At 58.1% G+C, this 25,615-nt stretch overlaps 3 protein-coding genes across 9 annotated transcripts; 2 read left to right on the top strand and 1 right to left on the bottom strand.

Annotated features, from left to right (window-relative positions):
• The first annotated feature begins 65 nt into the window (after positions 1 to 65).
• C6H1orf35 (chromosome 6 C1orf35 homolog) lies at positions 66 to 4,038 on the top strand. Its single transcript, XM_002723855.5, has 7 exons — positions 66 to 411; positions 498 to 543; positions 647 to 729; positions 824 to 896; positions 1,035 to 1,120; positions 1,691 to 1,822; positions 1,918 to 4,038. The coding sequence occupies exons 1-7, from the start codon at positions 167 to 169 to the stop codon at positions 2,033 to 2,035; spliced, it is 783 nt and encodes a 260-aa protein (XP_002723901.1). The 5' UTR covers positions 66 to 166; the 3' UTR covers positions 2,036 to 4,038.
• On the bottom strand, positions 3,130 to 17,420 carry ARF1 (ARF GTPase 1). Of its 7 annotated transcripts, none has more exons than XM_070075936.1 (6): positions 16,516 to 16,622; positions 13,056 to 13,106; positions 5,076 to 5,259; positions 4,851 to 4,961; positions 4,573 to 4,697; positions 3,130 to 4,435 (listed from the first exon to the last, which is right to left on the bottom strand). In XM_070075936.1, exons 3-6 carry the CDS (start codon positions 5,221 to 5,223, stop codon positions 4,274 to 4,276), a joined length of 546 nt encoding a protein of 181 aa, XP_069932037.1. In that variant the 5' UTR covers positions 5,224 to 5,259; positions 13,056 to 13,106; positions 16,516 to 16,622; the 3' UTR covers positions 3,130 to 4,273. The 7 variants fall into 7 exon arrangements, with proteins under 7 accessions (XP_069932037.1, XP_069932038.1, XP_051696045.1 ...); XM_070075937.1 differs by lacking the exon at positions 16,516 to 16,622 and adding an exon at positions 16,013 to 16,118; XM_051840085.2 differs by lacking the exons at positions 13,056 to 13,106; positions 16,516 to 16,622 and adding an exon at positions 17,244 to 17,420.
• On the top strand, positions 15,127 to 17,973 carry LOC138850035 (basic proline-rich protein-like). The gene is made up of 3 exons (XM_070075731.1): positions 15,127 to 15,155; positions 15,694 to 16,943; positions 17,201 to 17,973. Exons 1-2 carry the CDS (start codon positions 15,127 to 15,129, stop codon positions 16,760 to 16,762), a joined length of 1,098 nt encoding a protein of 365 aa, XP_069931832.1. The 3' UTR covers positions 16,763 to 16,943; positions 17,201 to 17,973.
• The last annotated feature ends 7,642 nt before the right edge of the window (positions 17,974 to 25,615 follow it).

The raw sequence follows: 25,615 nt of genomic DNA, 5'->3' as shown, positions 1-25,615 counted from the left end.
GGTGGGTGGTGGTGCGCAGGCGCGCGGGGCCGGGCCGGGGCGTGACGCGCTGGCAGGTGCGACGCCCCGGGGCCCGGCGCAGGCGTGACGTCGCGGCGCGGCTAGGCGCGGCGACAGGCCAGAAGCCGGCGACAGTCATCGGGGCCCGTGCGGCGGCACTGTAGCCATGTTCGGGTCCAGCCGCGGCGGGGTGCGCGGCGGGCAGGACCAGTTCAACTGGGAGGACGTGAAGACCGACAAGCAGCGGGAGAACTACCTGGGCAACTCGCTGATGGCGCCGGTGGGCCGCTGGCAGAAGGGCCGCGACCTCACCTGGTACGCCAAGGGCCGGGAGCCGCGCGCAGGACCCAGCCGCGAGGAGGAGCTGGCGGCCGTGCGGGAGGCGGAGCGCGAGGCGCTGCTGGCCGCGCTGTGAGTGTCCCCGGGGGCGGCGGAGGGCGCGGGCGGAGGGCGCGGGCGGTCGACGGCGCCCTGACGGTGCCCCGGCCCTCTCGCAGAGGCTACAAGAACGTGAAGAAGCAGCCCACCGGCCTGAGCAAAGAGGTAACCGCAGGCGGGGGCTGAGCTGGGGGCCGAAACGGGGGTCGCGGGGGCGGGGGCCGGGCGGCGCCGGGCCCTCTCTCCCGGCCCTGTGCGCACCCCGCAGGACTTCGTGGAGATCTGCAAGCGGGAAGCCGGCGACCCGGAGGAGAAGGGCGTGGATCGGCTGCTGGGGCTGGGCAGCGCCAGGTGCGGCAGTCCCGGGGAGGAGGAGCCGGGTGCCCAGCGGGGAGCAGGGTCCGGGCGGTGATCCAGGGGCGTCCTCACCTCCGTGTCCCCGCAGTGGCTCCGCGGGCCGAGTGGCGCTGTCCCGGGAGGACAAAGAGGCTGCCAAGCTGGGGCTGTCGGTGTTCACGGTAACCTCTTTGCCCCAGCCCGAACGCGCTGGGGTCCTCGGGGCGGCGGGGGGGGGGGATGGGGGACGCCCAGGGCGGGTCTCCCCGAGGCGTGGGGTCAACCTGCGCGCCCTCGCCAAAGCGCCGCTTCCCCCGCAGCACCACCGCGTGGAGAATGGCGGGCGGGGGACCTCGCCGGCCTCAGCCAGGAGGAAACCGCGCGCCGAGGACAAGGCGGAGCCTGAGTAAGGGGCATTCGTGAGCCGGAGTTCCAGGGGTGTGTGTGTGTAGTAGGGGCGGGGGTGCAGCTCGGGATTTCTTCCCACAGACGTGTGCTCAGAGACGGCACCCACGAAAGGGCCAGGATTGGTTGGCCTTGAGCCCCTCTTTGGGCTGCCCTCGGCGGGCGAGCAGGGCCGGTCTCCATCTCCAGGCTGAATGTGCCTGCCGAGAGGGGTTGGGGTCAGGACAGCTGCTGAGCTGGGGTGAGGCGCAGGCAATGGCGCCTGGCCCTGGCTAGCTTGGGGGGAGGCAGAGCTGAGTCACTGCTGGATCTGCTGGGGAGTTTTTCTGCCACAGTGAGGGTGCGGCTGCTGGCCACACGTGACCGCCCAGCACTTTGAGATGTGGTCTGTTTGGCTGAGGGGCTGACCAGGACCAAGCATGAAGAGGCCGCTACGTTGGTGGCTGCCGCCCTGGACAGCACAAGCGTGTCCATCTTCCTCCCCTGGCCGGGACAGAACTGGCCGCCTGTGCTTGCTGTCTCCTGTCTCCCGAGGGCTGGGGCTGAGGCCCTTTCTGCACCCCCCTTGCAGCTCTGAGAGCCACAGGAAAAGCAAGAAAGAGAAGAAGAGAAAGAAAAAGAAGAAACACAAGAAACAAAAGAAGAAAGACAAGGAGCACAGGAGAGGGGCCACTTCCTCTTCCTCGTCCCCATCCCCTGCTCGGTAGGGCAGCCCAGGGGGAGGGGGACTGGAGCTGGGCTAGATGGGCAGCTGCCGCACGCTGGGTCCTTTCTGAGTGACCATCCCTGTCTGCCCAGGCCTGAACCCCGCCAGCGTGACTGCAACTCCCCCTGCTGCAAGAAGAGGCGGTGTGACAGCAGGGACAGTGGGAGGAGCCCTTCCCGCCAGCGGCACGCCAGAGACTCTGATGCCTGAGACCCTGCCTTGGAGGCCTGTGCAGGTCCCGGGGGCACCCCCCTCAGGGTGCCCTTCCTGTCCAGGTCGAGGCAGAGGGACCCTAGCCTTGCCTGCTGGGCTTCAGGAGCAGGGGCCTGTTTTGTGAACTTCCTCCAGGTCCCAGTGAAGGGAGACTGCGAGCCCAGGGTGTCCCTGTGGCCCTGCCTCAGCCCCCGGCCCTCCCAGCACAGGGGAGCCTGTATTCCAGGACAGGTCTCTTCTCTGTCCTGTCTCCCTCTGCAGCCTCCCCAGGCCGGCCCTCCCGAGGCTGTAGCTATGGCTGAGTGTGGCTACTTCTATTTTTCTTTACATCAGTTTTGTACTTCAGTTTATATTAAAAGCAGAGTGTATCATCACAGAATGGAAGGTGGCCCCAGCACCTGTCCTTCCTGTCCAGGGCCCTGGTGACCGCTAACACCCTAAGGGAGCCCCTCGTGCTCCCACGTGGCCAGGGTAGAACCGTGGGAGGACCCCCCCAGAGGGACGACAGTGTCGGGGCAGCTTGGGAGTGGGGGGCCTGCAGGGAGCCAAAGGCCCCCAGGGCCCACCTGCCTGCCTGCTCACCTGTGGAGGTGCTGTTGGGCAGGACTGCTTCTGGGGACATGAAGGTGCTGGCACTTGTAGGTGTGGACAGACAGCCCAGCCTGTGCTCCCGTGTGTGTGCTTGTGCACACAGGAAACCTTTCCTGTGAGGATGGGGTTAAGATCCAGACCACACCCCTAACCCTCTGCAGGTCCTCACCCTGCAGGTGGCCAGCCAGAGCTGAGACTGTGCTCAGGTGAAGGCAGGCAGGGACACCTGGCCAGGGCGGTGGCCCACAGAGGGCAAGGTATCAGAGGAGCTGAGGGAGGCTCCATGCTGTTTTCTGCCTGGGGGTGGGGGCTGCAGGCAGGAACAGCTGGCAGCCTCTGTCCCAGGTGGTGGGGTTAAACGCAGGACAGACCTGACCTGAGCTAGGCTGGGCTGCAGAGCACCACGTGAAGCCTACATACAGCACCATTTCCTGGGTCACTCGGCCCCTCCCCAGGGGACAGACTGGTGGTTGAGGCACTGAAACACTGGAGAGCCAGGGAATAGTTAAGAGATTTTATTTCTAATAGCTATAATTACAGTGCTTGTCGAAATGAAAACTGAAAACAAGTATACAAAACAGTTGATCACTAATCGTGTATTGAAAGCAGTAAGAGGTTCCACGACACCAAATAAAACAGTTCTGAGGTTTTCCCCAAGATAAATTTAACAGCTCCAGCTTCTTCAGTGTTTATCAAAATACAAAAGAAAAAAAGTAGAGGTCTTTTTCGATGGCAAATCGGACCCTTGCAGGCTGAGGGAGAGAAAGCTACTTCACACATGGAGGTGGGGGTGCTTCCGGGGGCTGTGGCTGTAGAACGGGCCAACCCTCTCAGCTTGCACGCGCTCCTGCTGGTGAGACCCCACACATCCCGCCAACGTGTCTGAGCAAGTGCGTGAGCGAGTGGGTGCCAGGAACGACAGGCTCCTACTCTGGCCGCGTGCTTCACCAAGGGGGGCCTGAGGGAAAAGTTAGATGCCCTGGCCTCCCAGCCCCCTCCCCCAGGTGACCATGTGAGCAGGAGCACAAGCACAACGCTATGGAATGCAGGGTGACCCAGAGACAGCCATGCAGAGTGCATCATGGGGTGGTTTTGTCCCCAAAGGGGAGCAGACGATCCAATGGACCAGCACTCGGGCTGTTACTGCAAACCCCACACTAGGCAGTCTCCCTGCTGTGTGTTCAAGTGTTCTCATCTTGTATTTTAAACTGTTTTTAAAAATGCACTGAGTTCGGATTAAAACCAACCACTAAATGGATCTCAGCAGATCTAACACCCAGAGGTACATCTAGCTCTTAACACAGCCACGGACTCCTGGAGGGCAGGTGTCAATGTGCCCAAATCCCTTCTCAGTACTAAACAGTGAGTTGATTTTTTTTTTACAATTAAAAAAAAAAAAAAAAAAAAAAGCTGAGTAATATTGCATAGGAGTACCAGAAACTGCCTCAGTGGAAACAGAAACTATTTACATTAAATAAGAACCTGGCTGCAGGCTGCGTCTGCACAGGGACAGCAGGGTGCGATGCACACTGTGACCCACCCATGGAGACAGCTTCTGGCACTCAGGACCACAGAGTCGCACGTTTGCCACATGAGAGGAAAGCGGAGGGTGGAGAGGAGGAGGTGGGGAAGGGGGATTCTCATTCACTTCTGGTTCCGGAGCTGATTGGACAGCCAGTCCAGTCCTTCATAGAGCCCGTCCCCGCTGGTGGCGCAGGTGGCCTGAATGTACCAGTTCCTGTGGCGTAGGGAGTGCAGCCCCAGCTTGTCTGTGATTTCAGCTGCGTTCATTGCATTTGGGAGGTCCTGGGGAAAAGCAGCAGTCAGCAGAAGGGGCTGCAAAACTGCCCAGCCCCAGAGCAAAAGCCCCAGATTACCTCAAGCCCTCCCCGTCCACCCCACTGAGGGCACAGCCCTGAAGGCTGGGCTGGGTGCCTGCCTACCTGCTTGTTGGCAAACACCAGGAGGACTGCGTCTCGCAGCTCATCCTCAGCCAGCATCCTCATGAGCTCCTCCCGGGCCTCGTTCACTCGCTCTCTGTCATTGCTATCCACCACAAAGATCAAGCCTGCAACACAGCCGGCACGACACAATGCCAAAAACACCCCCACATACCCCGCTCCTGAAGGTCACCGCTGGCCACTGTGGCTGCAGGGCTTGGCTCCTCCTGGCCTCCATGCTGCCCTGGACTCATGCTCTGGAGGTCAGGCCCTCCTCTCACCTTGGGTGTTCTGGAAGTAGTGGCGCCACAGTGGCCGAATCTTGTCCTGGCCACCCACGTCCCACACGGTGAAGCTGATGTTCTTGTATTCAACAGTCTCCACGTTGAAACCTGGGAGCAGAGTTGCAAAAGTGTCTCCTGGAAGACCAGGGCCCAACCCAGACCCCAGCCACAGTCCCGCTTTGGGCTTCCCCCCAAACCTGCGCCCAGGGCCTAGCTTCTCACCTATGGTGGGGATGGTGGTCACGATCTCACCGAGCTTCAGCTTGTACAGAATCGTCGTCTTCCCTGCAGCATCCAGGCCCACCATCAGAATGCGCATTTCCTTTTTGCCAAAAAGGCCTTTGAAGAGGTTTGCAAAGATATTCCCCATGGTCGTGCACACGTGGAAGCTACAACAGCCAGAGACCTGGGAAGACAAAGGGTGCTGGGTCTGTTTCTGTGGGGCGAGTCATGGGCCCAGCAGCACAGTTAGGGACCAATCCCTTGAGGATACACACACCTCCCATCACTGTGCTTCAATTCACAGGGCAGGACACGAGCAACAGAAAAGGAACCCTGCCTACCTATCCATTCAGGCTCCCCACGGCTGGGGAAAAGGGATGTCGGCATCTCGGGAGGCAGTTCCCAAGCCCACTCATCCAGGAAAGCAGAGATGCTGCAAGGGACTCCCTGACTCCCCCGGCCACGCAGCACGGGGAGAACATTCACCACCTGAAGTCGTGCTTCCCAGGGCATGCGGAAGGATCTGACACAGCATCACCTAACACCTCTTCCCCACAAAACTCCAGACAAGCAGCCAACACCCCCCACCCCCCACCCCCCGGGGCCAGAGAAGATTGCCCACGGCAAGTCTCAGGAGCACAGGCCAAGGAGCTATGCATACAATCTACAGGCAGCACTCACAGAACAAGACAAGAAGCCCTGGGCATCACATAGGGACATGTACCATGTCTGACCCACACATGGCCCTCAGGGTCCACTAGCAGGACACCAACACAGGGATACAGAATCAGAATCATCAGAGCCCAGCCCGAGACACCTGAGGACCTTCCCAGCCACTGCACTGCCCAGGGGGCCCTGGTCGTACCACCCAGTAGGCACTTTCAGTTTAACTCCAAATTTAAAAAGCACTCTAAGAATGCAGCCTTCACTGTGTGCTGACTAGCAGGTACAGGACAGAGGGTCCTGACACCGCCTGGGCATCTCCATCAGCAGATGATACTGCTTACAGCTCTGGAGACTGAAGTCAGGATCACCTTCTGACCTCAGAGGACACGAACCCACTCCTACAAGCCCTCCTACACAGCGGCACCAATGAACTCATAAGGGCAGGACCTTGACCTAGGCTCCTCCCAAAAGGCCTCACTTCCAACACTGCTGCACTGGACACAGTTTCCAACAGGAGCGCAGGCAAGGCCCAGACACTCCCTGGCGCCTAACTGCTGAACTGCTGCTGGAGACCTCGCCACACTCCTTGAGGCTCTGTACTTTGGGATGCCCCTCCAGTGCCCAGGCCAGGACTGCCTACGGCACTTGCCCCTGTGTGCAACAGAGGCTCTCTGAAGGAGACAGCTGGACACACGGCACACACTGCACCTCAGATGGCCAGACTCCTGACATGTCTTTAATTACAGCTGTTTTTTTTTTTTTTTTGGTTGTTTTTGTTTTAAATAGATTTATATACTGGTCTTCCACATGGGTGGCAGGACATCAAGCACGCGGGCCATCTTCTGCTGCTTTCCCAGGTGTGTTAGCAGGTAGCTAGATTAGAAGCAGGGCAGCCAGGGCTCAACCTGGCGCTCTGATAGGGAATGCCAGTGTCACAAGCAGCAGCTCTAGCTACTGTGTCGTAACACCAGCCTCCCAGCCGCTGCTGAGCACCCCACAAGGACAGCCTCCCTGTCCTGCCCAAGTGCCCTTTGCTGATCTGATGCCACCAGCCCCCCAGACAGCAGGGCCCCTTCACCTTGGCGTCTGTGCCCTGGATACTGCTGTTCTGTCTGGTTGGGAACCGCATCATCTATCCAAAAAGAACCACAGGAGTTTTGAGATGTAAGGAAACCTTTACTGTGCTAATGAGCGGACTAGACACACCTGGAGGGAAGAAGCGGCGGCTGGTGTGCCTGGGATACTGGAGATAGGGCCGGGCCAAGGGCATGTCCTCAGTCCTGCAGGGTGCAGGGAGAAACACTGGGCTGAAGGAGCTTCCAGAAGAAAACAGAGGTCTAAGGCCCCACAGATCTGTCCACACACACAGTGGGTAAAGCTGCCGCCTGCAGTACCAGCATCCTGTATGTCTGCCGGTTCGAGTCCTGGCTGCTCCACTTCCCATCCAGCTCTCTGCTATGGCCTGGGAAAACAATGGAAGATGGCCCAAGTCTTTGGGCCCCTAAACCCACGTGGGAGACTCAGAGGATGCTCCTGGCTCCTGATCAGCACAGCTCTGGCCATTGTGGCCATCTGGGGAGTGAACCAGCGGATGGAAGACCTCTCTCCCTCTCCATCTGCCTCTCTGTAACTCTGCCTTTCAAATAAATAAATAAATCTTTAAAAAAGAAAAAAAAAAAACATATGGATTGTGGCACCTGAAGGCCCTCCATAAAGTGAAGCTGCCGCCTCTTTGAAAAGCCTCAAACAAACAGAACTTGGAGGAAAACACACAAGACAAGAAACGGAAGACTATTTAAAGAGTAGCGTGGAGGGTGGGCGACCCAATCACCAAACACAAACCACACTGGCATCAACAAGTTATACAAAGTCTTGGAGAACCAAGAGATTGCCAAAATGAAAAATTCAAAATGAAGGCTTTGGGCACAACACAAAGAAAAACCAGCAAACTGCCCCTTCCTCATGACCCTGTCCAGAATGGCACAGGAGGGAGATGCCACCAGGCAGCAACGTATTTTCACACTAAGCCTGGCAACTCCTGGAGGCACTGGGAAAAAGCAACACATGAGGACAAAGGTGAACGGAAGGGGAGAGGTCCCCTTACAATGCACCCCAGAGCAGCCTGTATCAGCGTCAACTTGACTCTGCACACACAGCACTCACGGTCCCAACACTGTCACTGCACCACTGGACGCTGGGACACGGAGGCAGGACCTGTGCAGTAGGAGGCCTGCCCTCCCCGCCCACATCGTTTGTGTCGAGCCTAGAGGCAGGTGAGGAAGAGGGGGCTACCAGGACTTAGGCTGCAGGGATCTCATCCACGATTCTATTTGCATACACATACACTGCCTGTGACTCCAGAATCCAATGGACTGGGCCTGGCCTGCTCTTCAGCCCTAACCCTCACCCTGCCTGAGCAGCAGGGCTTGTGAGAACCAGTGGTCCAAGCCCCTTCCCCACAGTGCTTCTCTTTTTTCCTTGGAGAAGTGGTTCTTGTCACACCACCTGACTAGCACACAAGCACACCCTGCTACCTACACAGGCCCAATGGTAGGCAACACTTCCTGCTTTGGCACATCCCTCTGTTAACAGGCCCACAACGGACAAAATCCTAGTGGGGGTGAGTCCCAGTGACCCCTGCAGTCACTGCCCAGCCCAACTGCTAATTCACCATTTCCTCCACAATGTCACCTGCACACAAGCTAAACCTGTTTTTCAAGTTCACCTGAATTATACTGTTATTAGGTAAGCAGTGAAAACACAGGTTCCCAGAGGGCATCCTCCCCACACCACCAGAAGGGCTGCCCTGGACGGTTCTCCTTCCTGCCAGACCACAGCTCTCTCCTTTGGCAAGGAAAGGTGCTTTGAGAGGAATGTCTTCTCTCTGGTTAGGACCAGCTGGCCTTTACACATCACAGCAAAGCAGACCGCAGCTCTGCTCACTCCATCCCATCCCTGCTACTTTTTGGTCAGGGGCAGGGCCTCCTGAATGAGGGTTAGGAGAAAACATCACTTTGTGAACTCCGGTCTATTCGTATCAATGAGTAGATCCAATCTCGCTGGCTCAGCTGCTAAAGGGGAATCTGCGCCATCAGCCAACACCTTCTGTCATTCCTCCTGGGGACCCTGCAGCAGAAGCCAGAGCCCTTGACTAAAATAAAGGTAGGCAGGAAACAGCCCAGGCAGGAAGCTGACCATACAACCCCCCTGCTGCTAAATAAGGGGACAGAGAGCCAGGGTTGCACTCAGCCGACAGGCTGCTCCTCCCTTGGGTAAAGAGGACTCAGGACTCGCCCCGTTCAAACGGAAAGCCAGTGACATCAACTGTCCTTCTATTCAACTCAAGTATGAACCAAGCATAGTTCTGAATCACAGCTTGTAACGTCTAACTTGAGGGACTGGTGTTGTGGCACTGTGGGTTAAGCCGCCGCCTGCTAGCTAAGATACCTAAGGTGCCTGGGAAATCAGTGGAAGGTGGCCTGGGTGACTGGGCCCTGCCACCCATGGGGGAAGACCTGAATGGAAGTCTCCAGGTTCCTGGCTTCAGCCTGGCCATTTGGGACGTTAACCAGCAGATAGAAGACTTCTTTCTGTTTCTACCTCTTTCTCTGTAACTCTTTCAAGCAAATAAATAAATCCTTAATACCTAATTTGAGGAAAAATAACAAAGTTGACAACTTCCAATGCAAAACATGTAAATTTTATTTACCTTATAAAACATTTTCTTCAGAGGCTTCATTAAGGAGCAATAGCCTTCCAACTGCACTAAAAATTTCAGGAGCATCCGATTAACTCCTGGGGACTTTGACTTTTACAGGAGCTCTCCTGCTTTCATATGTGATACAGTCATGTCATAATGTGCAAAAACTGCTTTTTGTACAGCAACACAAGAATTCAGCACATCTCAACTCAAAGTCTCAAGCCATTATCATGCCCATCAGCCACAACCTTATTTTTGCTGATCTGATGCTTTTCCACAACTGAGAACCATATGACATCATTACTATCTAATGACAACCTGTGTAACAGGAAAATGAATGTGCAGATACCAGTGACAAGCAGCACACCTCACAGGCTGCAGCACACATCGTGTCACACAATATGCCAGCAGACACAGCCCAACAGGCTCCGTGGACCAAGTCAGGCTGCCTGAACTTCCAACCAGAGAAATTCTAGAAATCTGTCATACATCTGAAGGCAAATTCCAAAGAGTCTGCTGCTTGTTTTGTAGAACACAACACTGAGGATGTTCTGTAGGAACCCATTAGGCATGAAAGCCCCTCCCTTTATGTAGGGACCCCTGCCCATCAGAGGATGAGTCTGCAACACAGCTGCTCTGTGCTGTGCCTGTCCACAGAGACAGAGAGGAAGCAGCACAGAGATTTTCCCATCTGCTGGTTCACTTGCCAAATGTCCACAACAACCAGGTTTGGACCAGGCTGAAGCCATGAGTCAGGAGCTCCATCTGTGTCTCCTGCACCGGTGGCAGAGGCATAAATATTTGAACTTTCATTCACTGCATTCCCCGGCGCATCAGCAGGAAGCTGGATCAGAAGCAGAGCAGGTGAGATCTGAACCAATGCTGGCACTGCCTACCTTATTCAGTAAAATTCAATTTAAACTGCTCCTTGCTTAAAATTTAAGGTAAAACCCTTAAATCAGATTAGAAATAGAAATAAGTTTCATTCAAGTGATTCTAGCCAGTGAACCGAGTTCATGGACTTCAGAGATAGGAACACTAAAGTGCCCTGTCCACTTACTGACTGCATATTTACATCCTGTGTTTCCCTCTTAAGCATCGGGTCACCTCCACCAAACACATGTGTGTCCCTCTGAAATCTGTATGTGGACAGCTGAGCAAAAAGCCAGTTGGGCTATCAAGTCCTCGAAGCATCCCACAGTCTCTGCATGGAGCTAAAAGGCATTTATGAGGCAGTCAACATTTGGGTTCAAGGCTGCTGGCTTGGTGTCTGCTAGGGGAAGGCGAGTCTTGCTGCACGTCCTCCAACTGTATGCTGCTATGCACAAAATCGCGGAAGGTGCTGGGCGCTGCAGGTGTTTCCCTCTGCCTTGCTCTAACAGACCTCTTAGTCTGTCACAAAGCACAAGAGCTTCTGGGGTAAACCCACATATCCTGGCCTTCCCTTCTCCTCTGTTACAAAGAACAGATGGCCTCTACCTGACCTCAAAAGTGGTGAAGCCAGAAGGATCTGCCACTGGGAAAAACCCAGACCAAAACAACCCACACCATCAAATCAAACTGGAGGAGACCATGGTCACCACAGCAGCATGGCAAAGACACAGAGTGGCCAGCCTTCCTGAATCTCAACCCACCCAGTCAGGATTCACAAAGACCCTGGCCCTCTGACCTCTTGATGACAAACCTGCTTCCTCAGCAAGGTGTGGCCAAGAGGCAGATCCTGTCCTAGTTGTGCCTTCCAATGTCCTGGAGGCCCCTTTCCACAACACTTGAAGAACAGAAACAGCACCAACAATTAGTGCTGAGTGACTCTCTTCCAGCTGCTCTGAGGGGCCAGGGCAGGCTTCCCAGCAGGAAGGAGGTTGTAAGAAAATTAACCCAGCGCCTCAGAAGTGATTATGCCAATCTCCAGTACTAGATTTTTGCCTTCAGGGAACTTTGTTTCCTAAGAAAAATTATTTCTGGAAAGGTAGACACAGAATAGATCTTTTATCTGCTGATTCACTCCCCAAATGACTGCAACAGTTGAAGCTAGGAGCCAGGAAATCAATCTAGGTCCCCAATGTGGGTGGCAGAGACCTAACTACTTAAGTGGTTACCTGCTGCCTCCCAAGGTACACAGTTAGCAGGAACACAGATCATTCACCCCAGGTACCCCCAGTATGGGATATGTATATGGTTAAGAGGCACCTTAATCCTTGTACCACTCACTCACTCTGGGAATTTTCATTTTGAAAATAAAAGGCCCCTGCACCCACGTGGGAGACTCAGAAGAAGCTCCTGGCTCCTGATCGGCACAGCTCCAGCCGTTGCAGCCAATTGGGGAGTGAACCAGTGGATGGAGGCTCTAACTCTGACTTTCAAATAAATAAATAAATTTTTAAAAAGCATGCAGTCTTTTTTCCTGAGCAAGAGACTTGCTCTTCTGCATGAAGTAAAGAGCCAGCAGCAGGGTAAGAGCCGTCACTAAGCCCCTCCAGCTCTCTACAACTGCCAGGTCAGCCAGACCCCGGAAAAGGCCGCTGTCTGCACACCGAGGTCCTTGCAGCCCCACTGTCAGGGAAGCCCTGTAACCACACACCCGCTGAGGCCTCCCACGTCCTAGAAGCTTCTCACTGGCCTAAGAGAGTGCCTGGGTCCCATGTCTCCTCTGGTACCAACGCTGATCCGCAGGCAACACTGTGTTTCCACTCCTAGGCTTCCTATCAAAATCACCCTCCTTCCCTCCCAAAACGTAAAGGCTCTGACCTTCCCCAGTACAATGCCCAGCAACTCCCTCCTCCCCCACCTCCACCCATTCTCAGCACAACAGTCAGCCAAGAGGGCCAGTCCTCGGCCCAGACCTGTCTGGCTACTGTGGTGTGCAACACGGTGCCCTTGGTGTGTGTGCTTTAGAACACAGCCTCTGCTAGCAACACACAACCACAAGGAGCCCCACTACACTGCCCCCAGAGACCAAGGGACTGATTGCTAATGAAATGTGTGCTCCAGCGCTGTGCTTTTCAAGGCAGAAGACAGAGGTGGCAACGGGAGAGCCACCCTAGCCAGCAGCCAGGGTAAGGTGTGGCCACATGTTCAACCCTCGTTCAACCCTCCAGGCAGCACCGTGTCTGAGAAGCAACTTTTTTCCTGGAAGCAAAGAACTCTTGGGAAGGTTCTGGAGAGAATAAATCACCCTTGATATACAAGATAGCTGCATTCCTGGAAAATTCAGAACATCTGAAAAAACTATGCACACACACACACTCACAAGTCGTGTCTTTGTACAGAAAGCACATCAGGGATAGAGAATGACACGTAGTTCTCCACCTACAGGAAAGCCACACGAAATGTGTCATCACTGCTGCCTCCCAACCTAAGAGCCAAAAATGCTCCCACAGTTGCCAAATGCCCTTTCTGGGGGCCACAGAGGCCCCCCAGGGACCAGGCGGCTCTGCACCCCTTCTACACTCCATGTAGCCCACCTTCAGGCCTAAGAGCAGCTTCTGGCAGACTCACTCTTCACAGCTCTGGTCAAATGTCACCTGTCAAGTGACACCCCCCCACACTGGGATGCAAGCCACACCAGCTGAGCAGCTTTCTGTCTCCCTCTCTGCCACAGCCCCCAAGCTCACCCAGAGGGGCTTCCTCCCCGTCTTCCTTGGGACACCTCACAGGTGACTTGCCTGAAGTAGAGAACAGTCATAAAGTAACATTAATGAAGGTCAGCCATACACATCTACAGATAGGCTTCTCCACACCACTCAACCATGAATAGCAGCTATTCTACAGTTACATCAAAGTGTGGGTCAGCTGAGCAAATGAGGCAGGAGGGAGAGGTGCACACACAGCACCTTCCAAACCCTCTCCACTGCTCTCCACAGGGATCTGACAACTACAGCAAGAACACGTTTCAGTTACTCTCCCAGGGATTTGCAGGCTCTTGTATCACCCTGACACAACACAAAAACTGCAAGTTGCTCTAAATATTTTAAGCAAAGATTCAACACCAAAATTAACAGATAGCATTTTCCCTAAAGATTAATGGACTGGATGGTTAGGAACTGCATTCTCACCCAGAGAACAGCAAGCCCCACAGTAAAATGCACTTTGTCCTGCATCCTGCGATCAGAAGCTGGGGCATCTAACTCTGCCTTCACTCTTCAGGAACGTGCCTGATAAAAACCCAGAGATGGAGGCAGGTGTTGTGACACAATAGCAGGCTAAGCCACTGCTTAAGATCGTTGGAGTGTGAATTCCAGACCCAGCTACTCTGCTTCCAATTCAGCTCCTTGCTAATGTACCTGGGAAGCAGATGATGGCTCAAGTACTCGAGTTCTAGCCACCATGTGGGAAACCCAGATGGAGTTCCTGGCTCCAGCCTGGCACAGCCAGGGCTGTTGCACAGCTATCTGTGGAGTGAAGTGGCAGATGGAAGATCTCTTTCTCTCTGTCACTCTGCTTTTCAAGTAAATAAATATATGAACCTTAAAAAAAAATCTACAAACTGTCTTCTAGGCCATGTGCACCTAAATAAAATTGATAGGACCCTCTCAGGGTCTGTTTTAGCATGCTATAGTCAGGAGCCAGAGCCAGGTATCAAATCCAGGTACTAAATGCCTGGGTCTGGGCACTGTCGCATAGAGCGTAAGCTGCTGCCTGCAGTGCTGGCATCCCATATAGCATAAGCTGCTGCCTGCAGTGCTGGCATCCCATATGGGTGCCGGTTCGGGTCCCTGCTGCTCAACTTCTCATCCAGCTCTCTGCTATGGTCTGGCAAAGCAGTAGAAGATGGGGGCCCCTGCACCCACGTGGGAGACCCAGAAGAAGCTCCTGGCCCTGGCTCCTGATCAGCGCAGCTCCGGCCGTTGCCGCCATCTGGGGAGTGACCCAGCAGATGGAAGACTCCTCTCCCTCTCTGCCTCTCAAATCAATCAACAAAATTTAAAAAAAAAAAAAAAAAAAGAAAGAAAGAAATGTCTGCCCCTACTATACATGTCTAATGCCCTAAAACGTACAGGAATCAAGACCCCCAAGTCTCCCATTCATTCATGCTGTACACTAGCAGTGATCCTCCACCCAGGCCTCAAAGATGTGGGAAGATGCTTTCTAAATCACACCATTCCCAAGTGTTTGTGTGTAAAAATCTGTCACCTTGGATGTTTTTCTTTCTCTTGTCACTTAAAAAATTTCCCCTATGACCAGGGCCTGTAAGAAGCACCACTCCTTCCTGTCTGCTATCAACGGACACTGTGTTAGCATAGTGTGTACAAAAGCCAGAACACAAGGACCCAGTAGGGACATTTCAAAGTGAGACCGGATCAGACAACCTCACCATTCCTTCCAATCCTGCCGGAGGCTGAGGAATGAGACTTGGGAGAGGAGCCAGGAGATTGTCGAGGAATAAAGAGCCTGTCTGTGTCAAATTCTGTGCAACATTTTTATTTTAAGCGAATCAGCCCATGTGAACCACCGCACTACCCCTGAAACGACAAATTATCTTCCAGAACAGTGCAACTGGCAAGCTACAACTGCATTGCAAGGGTTTCTAACTACCAGAGCCACGAATCTGATGTTGCTGACAGTGTGACTAGGAATCCCGAAGTCTATCTTGCTCACAAACAGGTACACACCCCCCACCCCCAGTCATCCTTTACTTCCCAGGAGACCACCTCAGATGCTGCGGGCAGGGACTCCCCAGCAAGCATGCACGCCAGGACAAAAAGGGCCCGCTGGTATCTCACTTAGGCTCTTTCACCCTTCTCTCCTCCCAAACACCTCTGAGAGACGGGCACTTCATTTCCAAGTTCGGAAGAACAGGGAGCGCCACGGCAAGCCTGGCCGGCTGACCTAGTCTGCGATTAAGAGCACACTCAGGTCCTGCCGTCAAGGCAGCCCCAAAAGCGAAGCATCCCGAACAAAACAACGGATGCAACCCTCTCGGCCCCCAGGAACACTGCGGGTTCTGCCTCCTGGCCATCTGACCAGGGGGTCACCAAACCAAATTCCACCGAAGGGAAAAGGGACGCCAAGCACAGCTTCCTGTGGCTTCAACCACCTCGTCTGGGCAGCGGCGGCTCGGCGGGTGGAGAGGTCTCAGGATTCTCCACACAGCGCGGCGCGGAAGGCGCGCACACGACCAGTTTTTGCTTCCTAACTTTCCTTCAACGCGAGCAGACCGGTGAGTCAGCTGTTGGCCAAACCGGCCGTTTCCAATGGTTCTCCAGCCGGACTTCCGCAGATCTGCCTCACAGCACGGCCCTCCCGCCGCAGCGACGCGGACGCACCCCAAGCCCAGAGCGCCACTGCCCTGCCCACCCCACCCGACCCCTTCCGCACACCCTGCGGAAAAACTGCCGACACGAGACCTTCCGCCTGGCCGCTCCAACCGGGAGCAGCACCGACGCTGCGGCGCCCACGGCGGCCTCGGGGCCGGCCCCGGCACCCCGCCCGGTCCTGCCCAGCTCGCCGCCGGGCGCAACGGGGCGCGCCCCGGCCCGGGACAGCGCCGAGCCCTCGGAGCCGCACAGCGGCCCCCGCCGTCCAAGCTGCTCGCGGCCGGCGCGGGGGAGGGCGAGTCGTTCTTACGGACCCCCGGCGTTCACGCAAGCCCCCACCGCAGCACCGAAACCACATCTCCGAGGCGTCCGCGAGGCCCGCCGCCCTGGGGGCACACAGGACCCGGACTCGCCACCTGCGTGACCTTGACGGCGTCGCAGGGCCGCCCGCGCCTCAGTTTCCCGGCCCCCAAGGCGACGGGCGCGCCAGCACGCCACCCGCCCGCGCCCCGGAATGCGGAAGCGACCCCACGGTCCCCGGGCCGCCTCCGCCCCCTGCACTCGGGGGGCCCTGGGCAGGAAGCGAGGCCGAGGGGAGGGCGACCCCGCACTCCCGAGAGCCGCCGTCCCGGGCGGACTTCCGGGCTGCGGCCAGCGGCGAGAGGGAGGACACAGGAGAGAGCCAGGAGGCCGCGGAGCGCCGCCGGGGGCCTGACGGGGCTCCGGGGCGTCTCGACCCGCCCTGCCCAGCTCGGCCCGGCCTGCTCGGCCCCGACCCCCGCCCGGACTCGTCCGGCCCAGCCTCACTCGGCCGGACCTCGCCGCCGCCACGGAAAGCGAGGGCCCTCGCGATCCGGAAACGTCTTCGGGCCCCCCAGCCTCCGGACCGCCGCGGCCCCAGGCTCGACCCCGCGCCCTCACCTCGGCGGCGGCTGCTCGGAGCCAGGCGTTGGTTGCGCTCCCACAAGATGGCGGCTCTGACGGCAGCCACGTCAGCGCCTGCGGCCGCGGGGCACGCCGGGAAGGGGGCGGGCACGCCGGGAGGCCCGCCCCCCTGGTGCTAGCGGCGCACGCGCGCTGGCCCCACAGTCGGGGCCGGGGACTGGGGCTGGCTGCGCCGGGGGTCGACGACGCCCCGCCCGGGATCCAGACGCTTGCCCCCACGCTCCCCGACCACAGGAGCGCGCGCTTGGGCCGGCCGCGGGGCGTGGCTTCCGAGTGCGTCTGCGCCTGCGGGTGTAGCAGGTGTGGAGTGGGGGGCCGCGGCGGATGCGTGGGCGGCAGGGCCGGGGTGCTGCGTTCTCGGCCCGGCCTAGCAGTAGCCGCGAGCCGCGGGAGGGCCGTGTTAAGTACGGGGACGTGGGGTTGCTGTCGGCCCGCGGGATCCACGGGGTCCCTGGTACCCCCACCGCCCAAGAGGGCCGCGCGCCTGGGCGCTGCGGAAACGGACGCCGCTGGCAGGGACCAGTAGGTCAGGACTCACGCTGTGTCCCCGCCCCCAGAGCAGGCCCTGGCCGCCCCCGGGGCTGAACTCCGCGAGCGCACCTCAGACAAAGGAGGGACGCAGAGGATAGCCGGCCAGGCCTCTGACGAGGGTCCAGGGCTTCAAGCCGGCGTGCAGACCGAATGGAGGCGCCACTTCCGGGAAGGCCTCCAGGCTGACCAGGAGGGCAGAGAGCCGTCACCACCGCGCTGTGGTCCCGCTGGCGCAAGGTCTGATTCTGGCCACCGCCCCCCGGCGCTGGTGCAGCTGTGAGGGGTTCCGCCCCCCGCGGGGAGGTCCCTCCAGCCAGCCGTCCCCTCCCCCGATGCTGCACGGGGATGGTGAGCAGGGTGGGCCGAGGGGGCTCCTGCCTGGTGGGCAGCTTCCTGTCCTCTTCCTGGCTCCCTGGCCCTTGGCCTCACCGAGCCCTAGTGGCAAGGACTTCCCAAGCTGTCCCCTGGTTGAACCTTCTGAGGCTGCCATGTCGCAGGCAGCAGTGTCCAGCTGTCTCTCCTGGACAAATGTCGCCTTCCTCAGGCCGTGGTGAGATTGTCCCTGTTACCTTAAACACACAGCAGATGCTCACGTGAAGTCCAGGGAGGGCCATGGAGGCCCCAGACACCAAATGACCTGGGCACAGCCGGGAGGTCACCACTTGACACGCCAGCGTCGGGCCAGCTCCCTGCCAGTGTGCACCCTGGGAGGCCGCAGTGGCTGGCCTGCTGCTGAGGGCTCCCTCTGTCAGATAAATACGTTTTTATATTTTTAATAAAGATTATTTGAAAGGCAGAATTACAGAGATACCTTCCATCTGCTGGTTTGCTCCCCAGATGGCTGTGACAGCTGAGGCTGGGCCAGGCCGCAGGCCAGAGCCAGGAACTGGTCCCGTCACCTGCTGCGCCCCAGCCACGTTAGTAGGGCACCGGGTCAGAAGCAAGGGAGCTGCCTAACCCTAACCTGCAGCACCACAACACCCAGTAGATGAAACTGTTTTAAAAGTGCAGGGGCCACGGAGAGGACAGCAGGGTGGCCCCAGGCTCCCTGAGAGGAACCAGAGCCCGCTTCCCCCTACTTAAAAAAAATTTGTTAAAAGACTTAGAAAGTGTGGTAGAAATGGTAGGTACCGTGGTGAGCATTAAACATTACATGTATCGCAACATCACACTGTACCTGTAAACAAGTAGAATTGCCCTGTGTCCTAAGTAACGAATGCTTCTTTTAAAAGGGAAAGAGACCGCGGAAGAAAGGAGGGGGGGCGGGGGATAAAGACTTTAGTAAGAGGAAAGAAACCTACAAGGAATGCATGTTAGGTCCTGTGTGGCCTGGACTTGTACCCCTTGTGTGTTCAGTGTAGCTCCCCTCCCCTCGGTCAGGACGAAGCCGCACAGGTGTGAGGGAGACCCAGCTGGGCACATCAGGGGGTGGATATCAGCCAGGCAGTCCTGCAGGCACAAGCCCAGGGGTTCCCCCACACACAACCCCCCACCATTGGAGCCAGCTTTGGCCAGGAGGGGGCAGGTGAGCTGGCTGGAAGGATTTCAGGTGGAGGCCAGGCTGAGCAGGGGCCCCCACAGCGTCAGAGGCTGCCCTCACACTCAGGCGTGGGCCCTCAGGCTCAGATGCTGGCCACAGCCCTGAGGGCCAGGTCAGAAAGGGGTGGGGAAGGAGACAAGGACTGGGCCGCCACAGGAGGCCTACAGGGCAGCCCAGGCTGGATGCAGGGGCAATGGAGACCCGGTGGAACTTGGTGAGGCAAGCCCTGCAGACGGCCTCTGTGCGGTGTGTGAGTGTGGGGCTGTGAGTAAGGGGCTTAGTACAGGTGTGTGAGCGCGAGTGTGTGTGAGTGTGGGGCTGTGAGGGAGGGTGTGAATGTGGGTGTGTGAGTGAGAGGCTTTGAGTGTGATGCTGGAGTGTGAGTGCAGAGCTGTGAGTGTGGGTGTGAGAGTGCAGGGCTGTGAGTGTGGGCGTGTGAGTGTGGGTGTGTGAGTGGGCGTGTGAGTGTGGGTGTGTGAGTGTGGGCGTGTGAGTGTGGGTGTGTGAGTGTGGGGCTATAAGTGCAGGTGTGTGAGTATAGGGCTGAGTGTGGATGTGTGAGTGTGGGGCTGTGAGTGTGGGTGTGGGAGTGCAGGGCTGTGAGTGCAGGGCTGTGAGTGCGGGGCTGTGAGTGTGGGTGTGTGATGTTGGAGTGTGAGTGCAGAGCTGTGAGTGTGGGTGTGTGAGTGTGGGGCTGTGAGTGTGGATTTGAGTAGAGGGCTGTGTGTGGGTGTGTGAGTACAGGGCTGTGAGTGTGGGGCTGAGTGCAAGGCTATGAGTGCAGGGCTGTGAGTATGGTTGTGTGATGTTGGTGTGAGTGTGGGTGTGAGAGTGCAGGGCTGTGAGTGTGGGTATGTGAGTGTGGGTGTGTGATGTTGGTGTGAGTGTGGGTGTGAGAGTGTGGGTGTATGAGTGTGGGGCTGTGAGTGTGGATGTGAGAGTGGGGGTGTGAGTGCAGGGCTGTGAGTGTGGGTATGTGATGGTGTGTGAGTGTGTGTGAGTGCAGGGCTGTGAGTGTGGGGCTGTGAGTATGGGTGTGTGAGTGCAGAGCTGTGAGTGTGGTGTGATGTTGGTGTGAGTGTGGGTGTGAGAGTGTGGTGCTGTGAGTGTGGTTGTGTGATGTTGGTGTGAGTGTGGGTGTGTGAGTGTGGGTGTGTGATGGTGTGTGAGTGCAGGTGTGTGAGTGTGAGTGCAGGGTTGTGAGTGTGGGCGTGTGATGTTGGTGTAAGTGTGGGTGTGAGAGTGTGGGTGTATGAGTGTGGGGCTGTGAGTGGGTGTGTGAGTGTGGGAGTGCAGGGCTGTGAGTGTGGGTGTGTGATGTTGGTGTGAGTGCAGTTGTGAGAGTGTGGGTGTATGAGTGTGGGCCTGTGAGTGTGGATGTGTGAGTGCAGGTGTGTGAGTGTGGGTGTATGAGTGTGGGCTGTGAGTGTGGTGCTGTGAGTGTGGATGTGAGAGTGTGGGTGTATGAGTGTGGGGCTGTGAGTGTGGGTGTGTGATGTTGGTGTGAGTGTGGGTGTGTGAGTGCAGAGCTGTGAGTGTGGGTGTGTGATATTGGTGTGAGTGTGGGTGTGTGAGTGCAGAGCTGTGAGTGTGGGTGTGTGATATTGGTGTGAGTGTGGGTGTGAGAGTGCAGGGCTGTGAGTGTGGGGCTGTGCATGTGGATGTGTGATGTTGGAGTGTGAGTGTGGGTGTGTGAGTGCAGGGCTGTGAATGTGGTTGTGTGATATTGGTGTGAGTGTGGGTGTGAGTGTGGGGCTGTGAGTGCAGGGCTGTGAGTGTGGGTGTGTGATGTTAGTGTGAGTGTGGGTGTGAGAGTGCAGGGCTGTGAGTGTGGGTGTGTGATGTTGGTGTGAGTGTGGGGCTGTGAGTGTGGGTGTGTGATGTTGGTGTGAGTGTGGGGCTGTGAGTGTGGGTGTGTGATGTTGGTGTGAGTGTGGATGTGAGAGTGTGGGTGTGTGAGTGCAGGGCTGTGAGTGTGGGTGTGAGAGTGCAGGGCTGAGTGTGGGTGTGTGATGGTGTGTGAGTGCAGGTGTGAGAGTGCAGGGCTGTGAGTGTGGGTGTGTGATGTTGGTGTGAGTGTGGGGCTGTGAGTGTGGGGCTGTGAGTGTGGGTGTGTGATGTTGGTGTGAGTGTGGATGTGAGAGTGTGGTGTGTGAGTGCAGAGCTGTGAGTGTGGGTGTGTGATGTGGGTGTGAGTGTGGGTGTGAGAGTGTGGGGCTGTGAGTGTGGGTGTGTGATGGTGTGTGACGGTGTGTGAGTGTGGGGCTGTGAGTGTGGGTGTGAGAGTGTGGGGCTGTGAGTGTGGGTGTGTGAGTGCAGGGCTGTGAGTGTGGGTGTGTGATGTGGGTGTGAGTGTGGGGCTGTGAGTGTGGGTGTGTGATGGTGTGTGAGTGAGTGTGTGAGTATGGGGCTGTGAGTGCGGGTCTGTGAGGCAGCGGCAGCCCCTTGCCCGGGGTCTGTGAGGAAGTGGCTCCTTGCCTGGCTGCAGGTGCTGAGTCCTGGGACGCATGTACGTGTGGGGCATCACACAGCCAGGCCCTGAAAGTCCTTGAGCTTAGTCCACCCGGTCTGGGTGTTGCCCCAGCTTGCCTCTGTCCTGACCCCACCGTGCCTCTTGGGAGACAAGTGCTCCGGTGCTGCACAGGCTGCAGCGTGGCTGAGAGACGCACTCCTGCAGCTGTCGGCCTGCTGTGCTGTCTGTCCACCAGGGTGGGCAGGACACGAGTCCACCTGCGCAGGCTGCAGCGTGGCCCGGAGACGCACTCCTGCAGCTGTCGGCCTGCTGTGCTGTCTGTCCACCTCTCTAGGGTTTGCTGCTCCACTGCTCTGTCTGCAACAGCCGGCTCAGGGCCAAACCTTGCGCAGCAGCAACAAGGCTTCCGCTGAGAGCCGCTATCCAGTGCAGTCCTGGCTTCCTCCCTGCAGCTCAGAGCCGACAAGATGCTGCCCCGTGCAGTAACCCTGAAATCCCTGGAATCTGATGAGCTCACTGGTGCCGGAAGCCTCAGGGAATGGGGAGGGGCTGAAGGTTGAGTTGATCGCCATTGATAATTGGTGTCAGCAGCTGGCCTGGGTCAGGCAGCTGGGTGAGCAGAGGGTCCCCGATCGTCCAGAGCTGACCACGCACAGGTACCTGGAGGCTGAGGAGCTCGGCCCTGCACTGCCCCCACCCCTCGGCCTGGCCTTTGGGCCCCGCCCGTGCCCTCTGGGAAGATCTGTGGACTGGGCAAGTGCTCCCCTGCCCGAGGGCTGCTCCAGGACATGAAAGGAGCCTGGGCAGGAGCCCAGGGAGAGCGCGGGGGCTGCGCCTGGCACAGGGAGGGGGGCGGGCTTGGGGAGCTGAGCTGGACAAGAAGAGAGGACGGCTGCGTAGGCATCTGCTGTTGCTTCTTGTGCAGCAAGACATCAGAGATGCGTTGATGGAGACGGCTGGAGTTGGGGCTTGCTTCTGTCCTGGGAGAGTGGCTGGCCGATGCACAGTTGACACGGTAGTTGACACTGCTTGGGGTGCCTGGGTTTGAGTTCCCACTCTGCTCCTGATTCTATCTTCCTTGTGATGTGCAGTCTAGGAGACAGCAAGTGATGGTGCAAATACTGGGGTCCCTACAACCCACATGGGGTTCCTGGCTCCTGGCTTTCACCTGACCCAGCCCTGGATGTTGCCGGCATCTGGGAAATGAACCAGTGGATGGAAGACCTCTCCATCCCACCCTCCTTCCCTGTCGAACAAAATGTAAAGAGAGAGAGAGTGACTTGGCTGTGCCTCATTAGGGGAGAGGGCAGACAGACGGGGTCTCCCCTGCGTGAATCCCCAGTGGGGCTGAGGTGAGGGCCCAGCAGGAGGCTGGCGAGGGCACTGAGCCAGGGCCACCCTGGGGTGGGTCCCAGCATGTGGGGGAGGGGACTGCGGACCAGAGCACAGCGTGTGGGCCCCAGGCTCTCTGTGCAAGATGCAGCTGTCCTTACCCACAGGTTGGGGGGCCGGTGTCTGCGCCCCTCCCTCAGCCCCTTTCCCCTGGCCAGCCCACAGCAGAGGGGAGGAGGCCACATTCCCCAGCACAGGGCTTCACAGACTCACCCCACACGTGCCTGTCCAGACCCAGAGGGCTCCCCACGTCACATGGGTCACAAGGAAGGACTGTGCCGCGGACACACACGGGACCTTGTGCACACTGGGGGTCCAGAAAGCCCACGGTTGGGTGGGCGCCAAAAAAGCCCTTGGCCCCAGCTTAGTCTGTGCTTTTTCAGTGACTGAGACTGGTGGTCTACACACAGAAGCCTGCCCAGCTCACGGTGGAGCCGAGATGTCCAAGATCATGGTGCCAGCATCCGGTGAGGACTTCCTGCTGCGACTTGCCGGGGCACAGGGGCTCAGGTGCCAAGAGGGAGTGTGTGTGGGGCCAGAGTGCATGTGGGGTCACAGCCTCATGTGGGGACACAGCTGTGTATGGGGACAGAGCACAAGTAGGGGCAGAGCTGCGTGTGGGAACAGAGTGTGGGTGGGGTCACAGCCACATGCGTGGGGTCACAGCCGTGTGTGGGGACAGAGCTGTGTGTGGAGACAGAGTGCATGTGGGGTCACAGCCACATGTGTGGGTCACAGCTGTGTGGGGGGACAGAGTGTGTGTGGGGTCACAGCCACGTGTGGGGACGCAGCACGTGTGGAGATGGAGCCGTGTGTGGGGTTGGAGCCAGGTGCCAGCTTGGGCGTCTCCTCTGGTTACTCAGCCACAGGAGCCATGACCGCATTGCACCCTGACCACCTCCCCATCCCCGCCACACCTGCATGTGAACTCTGGGCTGATGGGTGTGTGGCATTCTGGGGTCAGGGCTGGCCTGAGGTCTCCAGGGAGGTGATGGGGCCTGGGACTCCTCCCGCAGGGCTCTGCAGTACCTCTGCCCACCGGAACCTCATGAGGAGCCCTTCTTTGGAAATGGGGTCTTGGCAGATCGAGCCACTGAGTGACCCTGAGATGGGGCCATCCTGGATTGGGGTGGGCCCTGACACCCTGGACAGTGTCGGAGGAGGTGGCTAGCCAGGGCTCCAGGGGCTGGAGGAGGCAGCGGAGGGGCCCCGGGCCTGGGGAGGAGGCAGCCCTGGTTTCTGTCACTCAGCAGCTTCACGGCCTCAGCAACCCTTGTGACATTCTGTATGGTGCTTTTGTTTTCTTTGGAAGGAGAGAGATGGACAGAGATCTCCTGTTTGTTGGCTTACTCCCCAAACGGACTGGGCCAGGCTGAGCTCAGTTCAGGTCTCTCCCATGTGGGTGACAGGGACCCAAGCGCTGCCTCCCAGGATGTGCATGGCAGGGAGCCCTGGCCTGCGCCAAACCCCGGGAGCAGCAGTCGTCTCTCTGTGACACCTCCACGTGCAGGCTGCTTGCTGCTGTCTTCTCTGGAGATGTGTGTCTTGTGTGTCACTCTGGCTTGAGGCTGGCCCCCCGCACCATAGCCTGCTCTCCAGGCGTCCCCTCTCCAGGAGCACCCCGGCTCCCTTCTAGGGGTCTCCAGCCCCTCCCATGGCTTCTCTCTTCCACTGTGCATGCATATCTGGACCATGTAAAAACAGATTTGTTCACTTACGCGAGACGCAGAGAGACGGAGACAGAGAGCGCTTCCGTCCACTGGCTCATGCCCCGCGTGCCCTGAGCCATCGCTGCTGCCCGCCAGGGTCTGCACTGCACCTCTGAGCTGTGTTTGCAGAGGAGCAAGTGCGAGAGATGCTTCCAGGGCCGGTGACAGGTGAGCAGGGGCCAGAGGGGACCCGGTGTCTCTTTGGTCTGCTGCCAGGGTCTGTGCCAGAGAGCTACGCTCAGCTCCCAGAGCGGCCAGGCGGGGGCGCTCCTGCCCTGGCCACCACTCTGCAATTACAGCACGCCCCTCCGTGTGACCCCACTCTGCCTCACATTCTCCACTTAATTGGGCTCCTCAGAGCAGCCTGCTGAGGTTAATTAAAAAGCTCAGCTGCAAGCATCGCTGTGTCCCCGGCATCTGCCGCTGGCGTGCTGCCCACTCCCGGCATCCGTGTCTAAGGCTGGCCCAGGGGTCTGCGCAGGACCATGCCCCGGGGCTGCCTGCAGCATCCACACTCCAGTGCTCAGCCTCCTCTGTCTCCACAGCAGGCGAACTCCACAGGGTTCCAGAGCCCTGCTGTGGCCCACATGGGCTCCCCCTGCCCTCACCCGTGAGGCTGACCTGTGGTGGAGAGGGGTGTGGTCCGGGCAGGACAGGAGTCTGGCAGGGAGGGGAGGGGGGCCACGCCACTCCCCAGGTGAGAACTGGGGGCCTGGGGGCCTCCTGTCCCCTAGGCTCCACTGTGGTGAGGGAGGCAGGGCGCCAGCCGGGGGTAACGGAGAGGAACACAGCAGGCAGGTGGGCGGCTGAAGGTCCCACCACAGGGCTACACACAGGTCCCACACAGCCAGTGCTTCTGATGCTGGGGGTGGGAAGCGGGTCCTCCCCACAGGTGAGAGTGGGGCCTCCCCGGGCAGGACCCGCCAGGCTCTCCAGGGTTCAGGGGTGTCCTTGGTGTCCCCCAAGCAAGGGCCTGGCCATGGACATAGGAAGCTGTCACTCCCTCCTCTCTGCTCCTGACCTTGCCAGCACGGAGGAAGCTCACGGAACCCACACAAGGCTCGCGCCCAGCACAGAGGGATGGGGAGGAACTAGGCTCCCACCTCCACCCTGAACCCAGGGAAGAGGCTGGAGGACAGGGCCACGACCAGGGCTTCCACATTTGCAGCGCCCGCTGCACCTCTGAGGTCCGTGGTCAATGGCAGTTGCCAAGGTAGTTCTCGGATGGCCCAACAGGTGCCCAGCCCTCTGCAGGTGGGCATCGTGGACTCAAGGGGCCTCAGGCCATAGCAAGGTCACTGACCTGGGCACCACAGAGGATGTCCAG

Source organism: Oryctolagus cuniculus, chromosome 6, assembly GCF_964237555.1.
Source record: "Oryctolagus cuniculus chromosome 6, mOryCun1.1, whole genome shotgun sequence".
NCBI lineage: Eukaryota > Metazoa > Chordata > Mammalia > Lagomorpha > Leporidae > Oryctolagus > Oryctolagus cuniculus.
The sequence above is the reverse complement of the archived record's forward strand: the minus strand, read 5'-3'. Positions and strand labels throughout refer to the sequence as shown.

Excerpts from the sequence above, each read along its gene's own strand:
- C6H1orf35 (XM_002723855.5), top strand. The coding sequence starts at position 167 with ATGTTCGGGTCCAGCCGCGGCGGGGTGCGCGGCGGGCAGGACCAGTTC. Across the intron at positions 730-823 it reads CTGGGGCTGGGCAGCGCCAG|TGGCTCCGCGGGCCGAGTGG; the intron begins GTGCGGCAGTCC and ends GTGTCCCCGCAG. Across the intron at positions 1,823-1,917 it reads TCGTCCCCATCCCCTGCTCG|GCCTGAACCCCGCCAGCGTG; the intron begins GTAGGGCAGCCC and ends CTGTCTGCCCAG.
- ARF1 (XM_051840085.2), bottom strand. The coding sequence starts at position 5,223 with ATGGGGAATATCTTTGCAAACCTCTTCAAAGGCCTTTTTGGCAAAAAG. Across the intron at positions 4,698-4,850 it reads CTACTTCCAGAACACCCAAG|GCTTGATCTTTGTGGTGGAT; the intron begins GTGAGAGGAGGG and ends GCTGTGTTGCAG. Across the intron at positions 4,436-4,572 it reads TGGTGTTTGCCAACAAGCAG|GACCTCCCAAATGCAATGAA; the intron begins GTAGGCAGGCAC and ends GCTTTTCCCCAG.
- LOC138850035 (XM_070075731.1), top strand. The coding sequence starts at position 15,127 with ATGCACGCCAGGACAAAAAGGGCCCGCTG. Across the intron at positions 15,156-15,693 it reads AGGACAAAAAGGGCCCGCTG|CGACGCGGACGCACCCCAAG; the intron begins GTATCTCACTTA and ends CTCCCGCCGCAG.